This window comes from Argiope bruennichi, chromosome 9 (genome assembly GCF_947563725.1).
Source record: "Argiope bruennichi chromosome 9, qqArgBrue1.1, whole genome shotgun sequence".
Classification (NCBI taxonomy): domain Eukaryota; kingdom Metazoa; phylum Arthropoda; class Arachnida; order Araneae; family Araneidae; genus Argiope; species Argiope bruennichi.
The window spans coordinates 56,383,452-56,399,786 of record NC_079159.1 but is presented as its reverse complement, the minus strand read 5'-3'; the positions used below and the strand labels follow the sequence as shown (position 1 = coordinate 56,399,786).

Genomic DNA, 16,335 nt, shown 5'->3' with positions numbered 1-16,335 from the left:
GTAATTTTTGCAAATTTCTATTTATTTTTTAATTAAATATTTATTTATAATAAATTTGATGCTTGATTCTAAATTAAAGAAAACTTCTATCTAAAATTTCACAACATTCAACTTTTAATTTTCATAAAAATTATCAGAACAATCCTTCTAAAACCAAGAATCTATTTCTAATTGATTTTCATAAAATTTATGCACAGATTAAAAAGATATGCAAAACAAGTAAAGTCTTGAAATTTAGAAGATTATACAATAGTATTTTATTTTAAAAACATGATCATAAATACATAACAATTTTTACATATTCAAAAGCAAAATGATTTCATTTTGCTTTTTTACGAAACCTATCCAAAACATTGATATGTTTTGGTTGTTTACCATCATCATCAGAATTTTTGGATAGTTTTTCTTTCACAACAGCCTTAATAAATTCCTAAAACAAATAAAAAATCATAAAATTTGCATAAAAGGCATAATAATTTATAAAAACAGTAAAAACTTGATTTAAAGGCATTTTTTAAAAATTAGCCGTATACTTACTCTTTTAGCAGTTTCCTTGACGATTTTCTTTCGTTTGAATGCATTAGCTGATTTACTTCGTACTTTTGCTTTCCGTCGTGGCTCAAATTCAATATTTGGTGGTTTCACATACTATAAAAAATAAATATTTAGAAAAATATTGGCATGCATTCATCAGAAAACATTTTAAATATTTATTATATAGCAACATGTTTTTCCTATGTTGAGTAGGTTTCAGTATAAAGCATGCTTTTAATGATAATTTTGCTATTTTATTTACTTACAATTAATATTTGACTGCAGAATCAAGCAAAAGTTAAATATCTTTAAACAGTTAATTTTTAACATTGCTGCTCTTTCCTGTAATATAACTGGAGGTATAAATATACAGACAGAAAATTAGAGAAATGCTTAGTGCAATAAATAGATTGATGCAAAATTTCAGAAATAGTATGAGTTGTCTATCAAAATTTGAGGTTTAAAATTTAATTAAGAGGCCATTAAGATTAAGTTGATTAATTTTTGGTAAATATTAATCATGATGAACCAAATGGTCACTAAAGACAGCTAATAAGCAAATAAAAGCCAAAGTGTTTAGAATCAGTTCAGGCTAAATGATATATCTCTTGGATATTTCAGCATTTATAGTTAAATATATCTGAAATGATTAAATAAAAAATATTGTTGCTACAGGATTTTAAATATGCAAATTATGAAAACAGCAAAATATTTCATTCAACTGAAAAAATTTACATGCAATGTGATAACTTAAATAATTCAACTTTTACTTGAATTATTTAAGATGAAAAATAATAACAAAGCTATGAAAGAAGGCAAAGGATGACAATACAATGGATGCTTAATTAGATTATATCAAAAAAGTTTTGAAAAGTTGTTGGTATGTTATAGGAAGTCTCAGCACTTCTCTATTTTATAACTGCTTTCTTTTTTACTAAATTACATTTTTTAACTACTGCAAAAATGAATAATGAAAAAGCAAATTTTTTGAGGATGTAAAAATAAACAGATTTTCCAGCTTTAAAAATCAATTTCAATATGGTCGAAAGAGCATATTTTGATCTAATTAAAAAAAATACTAAAATTTTACTTTATATAACATTTAGCATATTTATCTTTCGACTTTTATAAAATAATTAATCAAATGTTTTTATAGGTGATTTAGAATCACAGTAGGATTAAAGAATATAAGGAAATTATTTTTTTTTAAGTATACTACTCACAGGCTTAGCTTTCAATTCCTCCATTTTCTCTTTAAGAGTTGGGACATTAATTGCACCAAGATGACTTGGGTTCAGTGTTATTAGTTCAGGTTGAATCTGCAAAAAGAAACAAGAATATGTTGAGACCATTATCCACACAATAGCTATTTAATATTAAAAATTTTTTTCAATTAATTAATTTGATGACATACTGTTGATATGTGAAATAAGACTTCACAAACATATTCAAAATTCTATTATTGTTATTCTGAAACTTTAATCTGTTTTTCTTTAAAAAAAGAAGAAAAGATGGGTGACAGTAATACATGTAATGTTGTTACCTTTTCTAATAATGATTTAATTTCCATTTCTCTTCTTTGTGATTTAGTCTGGAAAGGATTAGTTTCATATGAATCAATGTTAGGCTCACCAGCACCTATGAATTAAAATATAGTAAGTAAATAATGTAACCAAAAGCTTCTAACATACACAAAAGTTACATGGAATATGAATGGTGTTATATTTTACAAATGAATAATTAAGAAAAATGTTAAAGTATAGCATTTATATTTAAAAATTATTATCATAAATTATTTTTTATGATCTTTATAATGCAAACATTATTAAATAATAGAGAAATATTAAACATTTTTATAACAATAATTTTTATATGAATAAGTGAGAAAGAAATCAGAATAAAAAATAAATGATCTTTTCTCATAGACATAATGAAATTAAATTATGATAATTAATTTCTAGACAAAAATAACTCATAATTTATAAAATAACATATTTATAAATTGGGAGGCCCATTTAATTTTGAAAAATACACTACAATAATTTAATATACATCAATAATTTGGACATGGATTAAAAAATAAATAAAAAATGTTTTTTTTTATTAAATATCATTTAATAATTTAACACTAAGAGAGTGTACAATTTTTAAATTTTTTTTTTCACATATTCATGCATTTTTTTTTTTTTTTTTACATGGAAACTAACTTTGTCAAAGTTAGAATCTGTACTTCAACAACAAATGAGATGTACATAAATATCATGTTTTCTCTTAAAATCTAAATCAAACTTTAATTTCAATAAATTTATTAAAATTAAATATTTATAAAAAATGTGAATTCAAATTTTTAAAGATTTCTCAAAAATTTTATTCAATACTAAACTTATATTTATTTGTAACAACCAAAGATACAAAGTTTCAACAGAAAATTAATCACAATTAAGAGCAAATTAACAGGAAATTAATCATAATTAAGAACAAATAAACAGGAAATTAATCACAATTAAGAGCAAAACTATGTTAAAAAGAGTAAAACTAAAGACTCTTACAAAGAAAAAAAAATGGAATATAAATACCTGGTACTAAAATACTATTGAAACCAGAGTTGTACCCTATACCCAAAACATCTTCATATGGACAAAATTGCACACCTGATATAGTAGATCTCACTTTATGTCGTAGATAAGGAGCCTTGACAGCCTGAGTGCAGCAGTCTTTATAAATCTACAAGTACATAAAAGAATTTATATACAAGATATTCAAACACTAATGCTGTAATAGAAATTAAGTGAATATTAAGAAGATTTTTCAAAAAAAAAAAAAAAAAAAAAAAAAAGCACATTTTTCTTTTTAGAAAATTTTAAAAATTTTCAGTAATTTTTTTAAAACAAATATCTTATTATTTTCTTACTATACTTTTATACTTACTATAATTTTCAGTGAATAGTTGAAAGAATTTAAACAAAAATAGTTTTAAGAAGAAATAAACCCAATTTTTTTTTAAATAACAATGAATTAAAATAAAGAAAAATATTTTTAAATGACATCAAATTTTTAAATTTTTTTTTTTTTTTTTTTTTTTTTTAAATTTTACAATGTTTTACAAAATTTTTGTGATTGAGGTAAGAAAATAAAACATTGCTACTGACAGATGTCACAGCACAAAGCATTTACAACAATTTTAATGACTGTTATTGAATTGTAAATTTTTCAAACATATCAAAGATTTAATTGAAAATAATTAAAAAATAATTTATTAAAGCAATTTAATTTTAAAAAGCATTTATAAAAAGTTCTTTATATTAAACATTTAAAAAATATGTAAAATCTCATTGATAAAGAAGTGAAAATACAATCAAAATAAACTTACTTCCACCACATTTCCTAAGCCAGCAGATAATAGTCCAAGTTGACTAAAATCTAAAAATCCAGCAGCAGCACCTAACTTATATGATTGAAGACACTTGTAGGTGCGTACATCAAATATTTTTAAATTTCTATCTAGTGAAGCTGTGGCCATATATCTGCAATTCAATTGCAATAAAGAGTAATTAATTTTTTTATGACTACATAAGATAAAAAGCCTTTTACAAGATAGCTTACTGCTTTATAAAACATCTATATTCACACTAATGGAATCTATATATTAATGCAAGTAATCTAAACAACATTTTCAAAAAATTTAAATATTTCAGTTATTAAATGTGGCATCACTGATAACAAATTCTAAAATTTTCTCTGAGTTTTCAATTGAAAATATTTTGATTTCATCATAATTCTTCAACTTTTTGAACTGCTATAGTCCATACTTCTCACTAAAACACCATTTTTCACATGGATATTTGAAAATTATATTATTTCATCTTATTTAGCTGTCTTTTAAATGAATAATAAGAAAAGAATAATAAGAAGGAAGATAATCAGTTATAATGTATTTGGTGAATAATATTTGAATCTATTTCTAAATTTTACTTTAAAAATTACTCATGGCACAGTTATATTAGGTTACAACATATAAATAGAAATAATATCCAATACCTTGCTTTACTATTATAATAAAGGGTATCGGAAATAATAAGAATACAGAATTTGCCTTTTAAATGCAAATAGTAAGAAAACGAAGTTTTGATTACAGAAGTTCTAGAAAACTGATCAATGAAGAAAGAAATTCATTTATGACAATTCAATCTCATTTTATATTTACATAGATATTCCATGATATGCAAGGCTAAAGAGTGACTTCAAGCTGAGAACATTATCAAAATGAACTAACTAACCCAACTAAGTATCTTGATTTATTTTGGCCAATATTCTTAGTCAGAATAGAAATTAATGGTATAGTAGGATGCTGAGTAACATGTTATTAATGCAGAAAGAACATAGGATTACATATAAAATACCAAATAATACCCTACAAGTAATATTCCATGTATCTCATCAAATTTTTAATATTATAACAATATTCTTTTTAATTTTTGTTTTCAAATCTTTTTTCATTTTGTATTTTGTTGTTACAGCAACTGATGGCCACAATGGGTACCAGAGTCAAAAATTTTTCTATCATAAAAGCAAAAAATTGTTGATTTAAAAAAAAATGGTTAACAAGAAAATTTCAAAGGAAATGTTCTATAAAGCCTTTTTAAAGAATACATTCAATTTATAATTATAAAAAATAGTGTTACATTTTTTTTTTACAGTCTACATAATACTATAACAAGTAACAAACATTTATTAATATTTAAAAATCTATATAAAACAACTTACAATCCCTTAGAATCAATAGCAAGTGACCTTATTGGATTAGCATGACAAAGAATTCTCACAAGAGGCTTATCAACATTTGGAGACCACATGCTTACGGAACCTATAATTAATCATTATATTAACTTTTATGAATTATGAAAAATTTGAGTATTTTCACTACAGAAAGTATATATGTACAAAGGTTACATGAATTTTTCCTACAAATTAATGAGATGCTTTCTAAATGATACAATAAACTAATAACTGAGAATTTATCTCCAATAAAATAATTAAAAATTATAATAATTCTCAAAATACCATTATAAAAACTGAAGAAATATGAAAGAGATCATACTGAAAGCAAAAGCATTTCAATTAGTTATCAGACACCAATAGCAATTCAGCAAAAAGACTAATTATAACACATCTTGTATATCTGACAACAGAATTAACATTAGCAACAATCCAGATTGTTATAAGTAAGTGTTAACAACTAATTAGCTCATAAAATAGCACATAATAACTTATCTAAATTATGTAATTGGAAATAAAAAGTTAGATTCAAAGAACATTTTTTTTTTTATTTACAAATATATACAGAAAAAAAAAAACTTTACGAAAAATAAAGAGGAATGTGTGCATAAATGTAATATTCCACAGGTCAGATTCAGAGCTTGAATTACTAAATTCAGCACATATATATTTTGGAAAGGTAAATATACACTTTGAAGTGATTGTTTTGAAATTTTTATTAAAAATTAAGTGATATTTTGGCATTTTCTGAACTGCAACAAACTGATTTTTTAACATTTAAAACATTGACTTTTTCTGTGAATTTGAATCGAATGCAGGAAAATAAAGTGAACTAAATATACAGAAAAGAATCCATAAAAAAATAATATTATAATAAATTGTAAGAAATTCTTGCTCAGGGTGATGATTTTATAGCAAAGAGTTGTAAAAAATAATCGACATATTTACCATTTGGATGACCTGTAGCAATGATTGCATTGTAAGGATTCTGACACATTATATTCAGACGACCAGCACTTGTGTAGGTTTCTTTAACCATTTTTCCAATAGAAATGTCTAACCAAGATAGGAAACCTTTTTCACTCTGAAAAATAACAGAAAATATCATAATTATAAATGCTATCTATCTTTTTTTCTTTTTCCACATTAAATGATTAAACTGCTAAAGAAAGGGGGAGGGGTCAATTTTATAAAACTGCCTGTAGCCATAAATTCCTTCATATTAAACAAAGACAAATTTTAGGTGTTATTCATGAATATATCAATTGTATAACTAGAATTATATTGAAAAATTTAATGACAATCCAATTAATCTACAAATTAAGGTATACCTTAATGTAAGCATACTTACATCATTAGATAGACAGTTTTTTTTTTTTCAAAACATATTATATTTAAAAAATAAACACACTTGATTTCAAAGAAACCATATCACTAAATTAATTTTTTTTAAAAAATAAAAATCCACAAGATTTATGTATTATATAACACTGAAAACAGACTACTATTGATTATGTTCGAATGATTATCTAAGGCATTCTTAATTTGTGAATCCTATAAAAGCATAAAATAATTTCTATACATAAATTGATTTTAATTAAGTATAAAATGCAAGATCCAAATAAATTGCATGAATAACTACAGTATTCTGCATTTAATAATACTTACTGCTGTAGCTAGAAGAAAGTGATAAGGTAAGAATTCCATCTGCAGGACACGACTAAGCTTTTTAATACAATGAAGTTCTGTTCCTTTGTTATCATAAATGTACACCCATTCTTTTTGGGCTGTTGCAAACATAGTAGGTAAATGCAACCAACAGATATCATGAATTGACTCCATAACATTTATTTCACACAGAAGTCTTTTTGTAGCCCAATCCATAGCAGCAACATGTCCACGATATCCTCCAAGTAGGAGATGTCTAAAATAATAAATGATTTTTTTTCCCCCTCATGCATTGTAAAAATGTGGAACAAGTTATATTGATCACAAATAGAAATAAAATGCACCTCAAAACAAATTATAAATGTTTTATGTTTGTATATTATAATCAAACATAATAAAAGTAGTAAATATTTTTAACACTAATTTCTTTTATAATACTATTCTTACCTTCCATCTCTTGAATAATTTAATTTGTAAGGTCCAAACTCTGTCAATGATAAGGAGAATAACTAAAAAATAAATCAAATTTTTCAAATAATTATAATAATTTTTTTAATTTTTTTTCACAATAAAAAATAGTTTTATCTATTAATGACAAACCGATATACCTTGGATTTCTTGAAGATATTATCAAACACAAAACTCTCTCATAGCTTAGAGCTTTTTAAAAAAATCATTGTGGAATTAACTAATAAAATATAGGAATTAATTTAAGAAAGTAAAAAATATTGCTAGAAAAATCCAATGTTTATTATATATTAATAATCATTAAATTAAAAATTTATTGAGTAAGAATGAAAATAAAAACAAAATGAAATAAAATTCTGGAGCTGAAAGCAAAAGGCACATTCTGCTGAAAAACTAAGAATTACTCTAAAATCAACCAGAAAGAACTCATCATTACTTTGAAAATAATTATTTGCCAAACTTTTACTAAAATTTTTCTGATGCTTTCATATTTTTATTTTAAAATATGACAATGAATTTTGAAGTACTTATAACAAATTTTTTAAAACTATTTTTTAAGTACTTATACATAGCAGCAAGAAAATTTTAATTAAGATTAGTTATAATCAGGGCCGGCCATCTGGGGGTGTGCAGCAGATATTATGCACAGGGCCTCCAACATGATCAAGAACTAAAATATAAATTTGAATGGTAATAGTAGGATGGAAAGAAGAGGGGAAGAAATTTAACTGGAACAATCAATGAGTTTTGAAATATACATTTACAACTGCATTACAGTTTAATGCAAGTGTGCAATATATTATAAACATAAAGAATGGTTATTGAGCTCACCTAATTGCATACATTACTTTGATAATTCATACTATAAAATATTTAATATTTATAGATCTAATTATGGCCATGTCAAGTAATTATCCCTCTGGATGTCAAGACTTGGTTTAAAAAAAAAATTAGCAGAAAAGAAAAAAAACGATGAAAAGCTAAATTTTAAAAGTCATGAGAAGATCTGTTTTCTTGTCTATGAAATAATTCTAGCAGTGCAATTGTTTCAACTTCAGAAGTTACAATTCAAGCTTCAACTGGCGAAGAAAGTTTCGCACAAACTACACAATCTTGCAATGAAAGTGTAGAAACTGTGAGAATTTTTGAATAAAGATTCTACAAATATGACCAAATCAGAAAATAATGATGAAAATGACAATAACAAATATGATCAAGTGCATTTAAGTGATTCAGGTTTAAGACCAAGCAATATAATTGATAAGTTTAAAATATTTTGCGTTAAAAACAGACCTGTACTAAACAAAGAAGTTTTTGCTAAAAATCCTGAAGGTAGAATATTTTCCCCTACTTACTGCTTTAAAAAAAAAAAAAAAATGCTAAATGGTGAAATGTAGCTTTGCAGCTAGTTTATTCATTCAAAAACACAAGACTCGGCATTTTGTTTATTATCCATTATTTTCCAGAGGAAATGAAAAAATCTACATGAATTATAGGTGGCTATAATAACTGGAGAAAGTTCTCAATTGTAATTCAGGATCATAAGCATTTTATTTGTCACTTAATTCCTTTCTTGCTTGGAAAAAATTGCTGAAAGGACTAAATGTTATGTTTGACTATTGATAAAACAAATCAAGTTAATATAAATAAGGAAATGGAATGACTTAAGATACTATTTCAAAGAATTGTAGATGTGATTCTATTTTTATCATGTGATAATCTTCTGTAGAAATCATAAGCAACAAATTAAATAATAGGAACGCTTAATAATCTAAAGTTTTTAAGTAAAATCGAATTATTAAGTAAATACAACTCTGTGCTTATGCATCAACAATATAAAAAATTCCAAAGGATTTAGAATATACATCACAAGAACAAATTATTCCTGTGTTAGGAAATGAAGTTCTTAACAAAATTAAAGATGATATATGCTGCCATATACTACAGCATCCAAATGGATTCTAATTCTGATAAAAAGCAGTCTTTATTAGATATGTAAATTTTGAAGAGAAAAGATTAAGTATAAATGAGTCATTTATAGGATTTATTGAAATAATTGACATTGCTTTTTAAACCATTATGTGACACTATGTGAAGTCAAAATAGATTCGGTAAAAGCAATGTATAGCACAGTTGTTTGAAGAAACTTGTAATGCCCTAGAAGAATTTATAGATTCAAATAACAATAATATATCTTTATCTGAAGCTAAAAGTCTAATGGATTTAAAACAACAGATGACATTCATTTTATGTTTAATAGTACTGTTTACAATATTGTCCAAAATGTAGCACCATCGATAAACTATTTCAAACAAAAAAAATTCTCGACTGGGCTTTTAATTTAGTCAATAAAATTAATGCTGAAATCCAAAATTTAACTCCTTTTTAGATGAAGCAAAAGTGATAGCACAGGATTTAAATCTTTCAGAACATTTTCCTGAAAAATAAATTCGGGGAAAAAAAAAAAAAAAGATAAAACTTATATTTCGAAACAGCAGAAGATGAAATTGTAGGAAACCTGGTTGAGGAATTTAGATGTTATTTTTTTAACTCTGTAACTTATACTGTTATTGTATGGATAGAAGTTAGATTTTAAAAGTATTTCAGATTAATAGCTGATATAAAAGCTTTAGAAAAACATAAATTAGATAAATGTTCCAAAATCTTTGTAACGTTTTATAATAACGATGAAGATGAAAACCTAATTCAAATAATTGTTTTACTGCGGGATTTGATTTTGAAGGAAAGGGATGTAAATAACTCTAAACACATGTTGCAATAATTAATAATTATAATGATTTATTTTTAAATGTGTTAAAACTTCTCTTCACATTGTTAGTTACTATAATAAGTTCTAAGCACCCATTCAGCAAATTAAAATCAATAAAGAATTGCCGTTGGTCAAGCATTCAGTTTTAGCAACTGCATAATGATTAAATGCACTTGCTATACTAAGCATTGAAAGATAAATTGCAAAAAATTGTAATTTTGCTGAAGTAATCAATAGCAAAAACAAAATCACGCATGAAATAAACGTGCAATAGTATAGTGTTCGTATTTGATTTTTCTTTTTACTTTGCAAAAAATTTAGAGTTCCAAATGGTTTTCTTGCATCCGGACCCCTTCATAGAGAAGGCCGGCTCTGATTATAACATATCAAACCACTGTGATTTATATATATGTGAAAAAGTAGGAGGGAAAAAATATTTAATATTAGTATCAGTCCAGCATACTCATAAACAAACATATTAAAAATATACATAATAAGTTTGATGTAAGATTCTTTAATATAAATTCATTAAAATACACAAAATCTCTTTATTTTAAAAAAATTAAAATGAGAATATATGTTACACCAAGGTAATTAAAAAATTAGATCTCCTCGAAAGTTTACAGATAATCCCAAACATATTTTAAGAATTATAGAAAGTTAATTTTTTATTATCATCTTGAAAAAAAAAGGATAGGAAATTTAATTAAACATTGAGTGACAATTTGAAAATCAGTTTACAGAATCTGCAGTTAACCATTTTAAACAAAATATAAAATCTTCATAGGTCATTAAAAATGTATTATGTATTACCAACATTATATAGACTAGCTGTTACAAGTAAATCCAAAATAAAACTAATACAATGCAAACCTTAGAAGCACTCGTTATATCAACTTCTTTAGCAATATCTTGTTGCTGAATACGATAAGTATCCTCATTTTCATCAGGTTCAATATATCTAAGAGAAAAAAAATATACTTTCATTATTATTCCTATATCATTTCAGACATTTTATAAAAACTGCATTAACATTTGCCATAACTATTATAAATCAAACAACCAAAAACTTATATATATACATATACTAGCAGTACCCACACAGTGTTGCCTGTGGCATAACATCTAAGAGGGAAAATTAGCTTTAGACTCAAGTCTAGCCTCCACCCGATGTGACACGGAAATGTCATGTGGGATCAAAAAGATATTTAAAAATCATCAAAAATAACTACAAAACAATTTTTTATAGCACATATTCAGAAATATTTAGGGCTAAGCTTAGATATACAATCATTTGGCGCCTTGTAAGGTAGGCAATTTTTCGGTGTCGATTTTTGTTTGGTGTTACATTAGCCACCCTTTTTTTTATGTTACTCTATGCTACAGTATTTTGATCTTCCCTGTTCATTTCCCTTGATTTTTTTTCCTGCTGCACATACTTCTTCTGCTTACTTTCATTATTTTCGATTAAATTTTGTTGCATGCATTTATTGACTTTTTTTCTATATTTCCGTTAATTTTCTGCAGCTTTCCTCAGAACCTTTAGATTGGAAACGCTATTGCTGCCCTTTTCTCCACATTCAGCCATTTAACTAAAATTTGGCGATAAATTTTTTGGGTGAAAATTACTGTATATCAATGCTGTTCCATATTTCAACTGTTAAAATTGTTTCAATTTTCCCTTGTAAACAACACATGCCTTTTGATTCATCTTTCCATTTTATAGCTGCGCTAAACTTTGATATACAGTCATTTTCCACCTTGCGAGGTTGGCATGTTTTCAGTGTCACTTTTGCTACCATTACCCTACTGCAGCTGTTCTCGCCACATTCGGCCATTTCGCTAAAATTTGGCGATAAATTATTCTTTGGCGAAAATGACTGTATATTAAATCTGAACAATATGGGCAGACTATAGACATTGTTCCTATTAAAATTGAGGCATAATTTCTGTAATCCACACATGGATAGAAATTCAGAGCAGTGTACTCCTTTTTGGATTAAATATCAGGAACATTTGTTCTTTCACTTCTTCTCCTGTGCTTCAAATTTAAATGTCTTTCTCTGTCAGCAGACAGGCGAGATTCATTCTGCCTCTAATTCAACTGCAGTCCAATTTAAAGAGAGACGGTTATTTCGCTCAACAGAACTCTCCTTTGAAGAAAGTGTGGACATTCTTTCTCTGATATTTGCTAATCTAATGTTTCTTTCCTCTACATTTTCATTATTGCGCAACAAATGAAGCACTTTGGCATTTAATGTGCTCCGGCCAAGGTTGAATTTCCTTCTTTTTTGGATAATGAGATTTGAATCGCTATTTAAAATCAGACGCAAACAAAAATGTATCGCATATTAAAATCGCAATTATAAAACTCCTTTTTTTATTTTGAATGATTTCAATATACTAAAACCTTCCCCAATAAATGCCCTACAAAATGGTACAAATATCTCCAAAATTAGTTAAGTATTTCTCGAGTTTTTAGGGTTTCAACATACAGATGCTTTCAGGAGACTTCATTTTATACTATGTATAGATAAACAATATATCCTAATGCTATGATTAAAAGAAAAATATTTTAAAGTAGTATTAGTGTCAAATTTTATTAACAAAAATATATGTACACAAACCTAAAAACTGAATCTATAACATTTCAATATTCAATGATATAATAATTCCAACGATTTTCTCTCATATATTATTAAATGGAATTAAAATACAAATAATGAACATTAAAGGTGGAATTTTCAAATAATTAATTAAAAAAAATCATTTACAAAATAAGTGAAAATTGACAAATCATATTTAAAAAATGTATAACTTGAAACAAGTAGAATACAAACAGAATTACCCTGCCTCCTCAGTCAACAACAGTTCATTCCGTGCAGCTTGCCGAACAGACTTCCTAAATTTCTTATCTGCTTTTATTAAATCAATTTTATGGTGTTTAGTTTTGATGCCATGCTGGAAAAAAAATAATATATCATTAGTCAAGATTATTTAATATGTAGAGTTTCCATTCTTATACATTCCAAAAGTTTTATGCGGGAATGGTCCAGAAACACAATATACAGAAGTTTTCTCATTCATTGGATTATTTGAGTACAAATTCCATACAACAATAAAGAAAGAGCCGAGCTTCTATTAAACAAAAGAAAATCAAATTTCACTCTTTCTCAAAAATTTACTTAAGTGCACCTGTATATTTAAACATGTTTTTTTAAAAAATGTTTAAATATACAGGTGTTTATATCATATATAGTATAAATACATATTGTAGATCATTCTGTAAAATTTCACATAAAAAAATATTTTCTACCCGAAATCAAGACCACTTAATTATAGTTAAAATAATTTCTACAACAAATATAGTAAGTAATAAGCAATATAATAAATGTTAAGCAATGGCTTAACAAAGCTATATTATGAAAGTTATTTATTAAGGCTTTTGTCATTCTAAATTAAAAAGAATAACTGATTTTAAATTTTTATATAAGAATGCTACAAATATGGAAGAAAAAGTATCTATAAAGAAAAAAAAAAATATAGTAAATAATAAGATACTGCAATCAGTGGAAATGGTTGTAAAGGAAAAGTATTTGAAATGTGGCAGCAGCAATGAAGATTCCAAAGTCAGCTTTTGTTTGGCATGTCCAAACCATAAATCACTGAATGACAAGCATATCAAAATACAATATTTATTAATTTTAATTATCTCAAATCTTGTCTCATTAATCTTGTCATCATGTCCTAATATGTGTCCCCTATTTCCCTCATAAAAAGGTGGTTTGGGACAAAAATGTTACAATTTTTAACAACGCAAATAAAAGCTAATTGTTTTTATTTTGCTGTTCTTTGTATTTTTTAAAAATTAAAGAAAACACTGTTAGATTTTTATAAACTATCTTTTAAAACTTAATAAATTTTTTTGTAAAATATGTATCACTCCTCCTATAAATTTTAGTAACATTTTACAGTATTTATCAATTTCTAAAAAAATATTATATGTAAGGAAAAAAAAAAAAAAATTGCAATAAATAAATAAATAACTAACTTACAAAATCTATTCTTTTACCCCTTTGGTACTTTTTTACTTTTTCAATTGCAACTGGTGGACTTCCATGATAAGGATCAAAATTGCTTTCAGCATTCATTTTTCAAGCAACATCTAGAATAAGTATAAAATAATATTAATTACCACAAAACACATATTTAGAAAATATGCAAGATGAATTAGATTATCCTAAGCATTAGAACGCTTCAATACTTTTATATTAAACTTGAGAGAGATAATTCAGAAATCTTTATATGCACTTCAATTGACAGAAAATGCAACCCATTTACATATATAAGAATAACAATGGCAATAAAAATCTAATAATTTAATAACAAGATCTGATAATTTTTTTCAAAAAAAATTATAGTCAATTTACATAATGACTTTCAAAATAGTTTATCAGATACAAATCAGAAAGCATAATATCAGATTTGAAGACTTGTTGAATCATAATTTAGTTTTGAAAAGCTTTCTGCCACTTCTCCCCCTAAATTAATAGAATATTATCCTTACATTATCCTTAATTTATTTTAATCCCCCTCTCTAAAACTCTAAAGGAAAATATATTTGAAATGATATTTCTTCCTCATATTACATACACAAAAGAACAAATGAAAGAATCCATCTAGCACACTCTCAGTTAAAAACTAATTCATTTATGTCTTATTAGAGCACTGAATTTCATGGGGATAAGGGTAAAATTGGTAAAAAGAACTAAATTGGACAATTTTACAATCAGATGAGTTTGCAAAATTTGGTTTTTTGAATTATGATTAATTTCTTATAAATATAAAAAGATTTATTTTAACATTATTTAAACACATATTAGTTGCATTTTACAAAATATTTATCACCTTTTTTAAAAAATTAAATGGAATAAAAACTCTATTGTTAATTCTGTAACAAAAATTTACTGTATTTGATACATGAATACAATTTAATGGCTATTAAATGAAAGAATGGAAAAAAAAAAAAAAGTATATGCATATTAACAAGATGTCAGTGAATGTTTGACAAAATCATCATAAATGTTGCAAAGAGCAATTAATTGCCACAGATGTTAGTCTTCCGACCATGTTCAACAATAACATGTGCTTAATACTTAAAAAAAAAAAAAAAAAAAATTACAGTCGAGAGTGGATGGAAAAGCATTTGATCCAATATATCGATGCTTTTGCATTCTGATTCCAGTATTACAGATTTCCGAATATCTAAAGTATACAAGTTTATAGTGATTAGGAACAGATAAAATGAATTAAAAGTGAAAATCTCAGAAAAATTTCATTAATAAAATTAAGAAATAATAAAAATTCTTGAGATTTATTATGTGTCCAGGAAAAATTTAGAGATAATTTAAGATTTACAAAGGAGATACTTACGAGAACTGAGAGGATGCTCAGCAAATGTCAAACAATATATTGCCTCAACACTTTTTTTTTTGTATTTAAAATTCTGATTATTAACCCCTACAACATTAAATATGTCAATTGCACATACTGGACATAATGGTAAATCTGGAAATTCTAATATATAATGAGATGGTCGTAAAACAATAAAAAAAAGCAATAAAAACTCTGAAATGTGTAAACATGGCATCATATTTAAATTAATTTTCCACCATTAGGAGAAAATTAAATTTTTTTGCCACTCTCTCAGACAGCATCATTGGAATTAAAGTCTAAAACGTAATAAATATCTTTAAAAACATTTTTTTATACATTACATTATTCAAATGACTGTGTTAATAATTGTTAGTTGTTTAAAATATAAATAAAATGGGACATATGCGATTCCTAAATTCAAAAACAATAGTAATAACAAAGGGGATTTAGAAGTATATAAAGATTTATCCTTAAAAACGATAGGGAAATTATTTAGTAGCAATAAACATATGACTTACCCAATGCAACACATCGAAATTTTTAACTTTTTTAAAATTAACAACACACATGGAAATATCAGTTACAGCTACAGTGCTTTAGTTTTTCCGGAAGGAAACAAGGAAAGTTGATATTATTTTAATCAGTTTCTTAAATTATATGTACACAAATATTCCATAGATTCT

At 25.5% G+C, this 16,335-nt stretch overlaps 1 protein-coding gene across 1 annotated transcript; it reads right to left on the bottom strand.

Annotated features, from left to right (window-relative positions):
• Nucleotides 1–251: 251 nt before the first annotated feature.
• LOC129984359 (WD repeat-containing protein 46-like) lies at nucleotides 252–16,252 on the bottom strand. The gene is made up of 14 exons (XM_056094230.1): nucleotides 16,171–16,252; nucleotides 14,272–14,381; nucleotides 13,065–13,177; nucleotides 11,090–11,177; nucleotides 7,426–7,487; nucleotides 6,979–7,234; nucleotides 6,259–6,394; nucleotides 5,299–5,398; nucleotides 3,905–4,058; nucleotides 3,111–3,258; nucleotides 2,078–2,172; nucleotides 1,758–1,853; nucleotides 538–648; nucleotides 252–430 (listed from the first exon to the last, which is right to left on the bottom strand). Exons 2-14 carry the CDS (start codon nucleotides 14,365–14,367, stop codon nucleotides 320–322), a joined length of 1,566 nt encoding a protein of 521 aa, XP_055950205.1. The 5' UTR covers nucleotides 14,368–14,381; nucleotides 16,171–16,252; the 3' UTR covers nucleotides 252–319.
• Nucleotides 16,253–16,335: the final 83 nt, after the last annotated feature.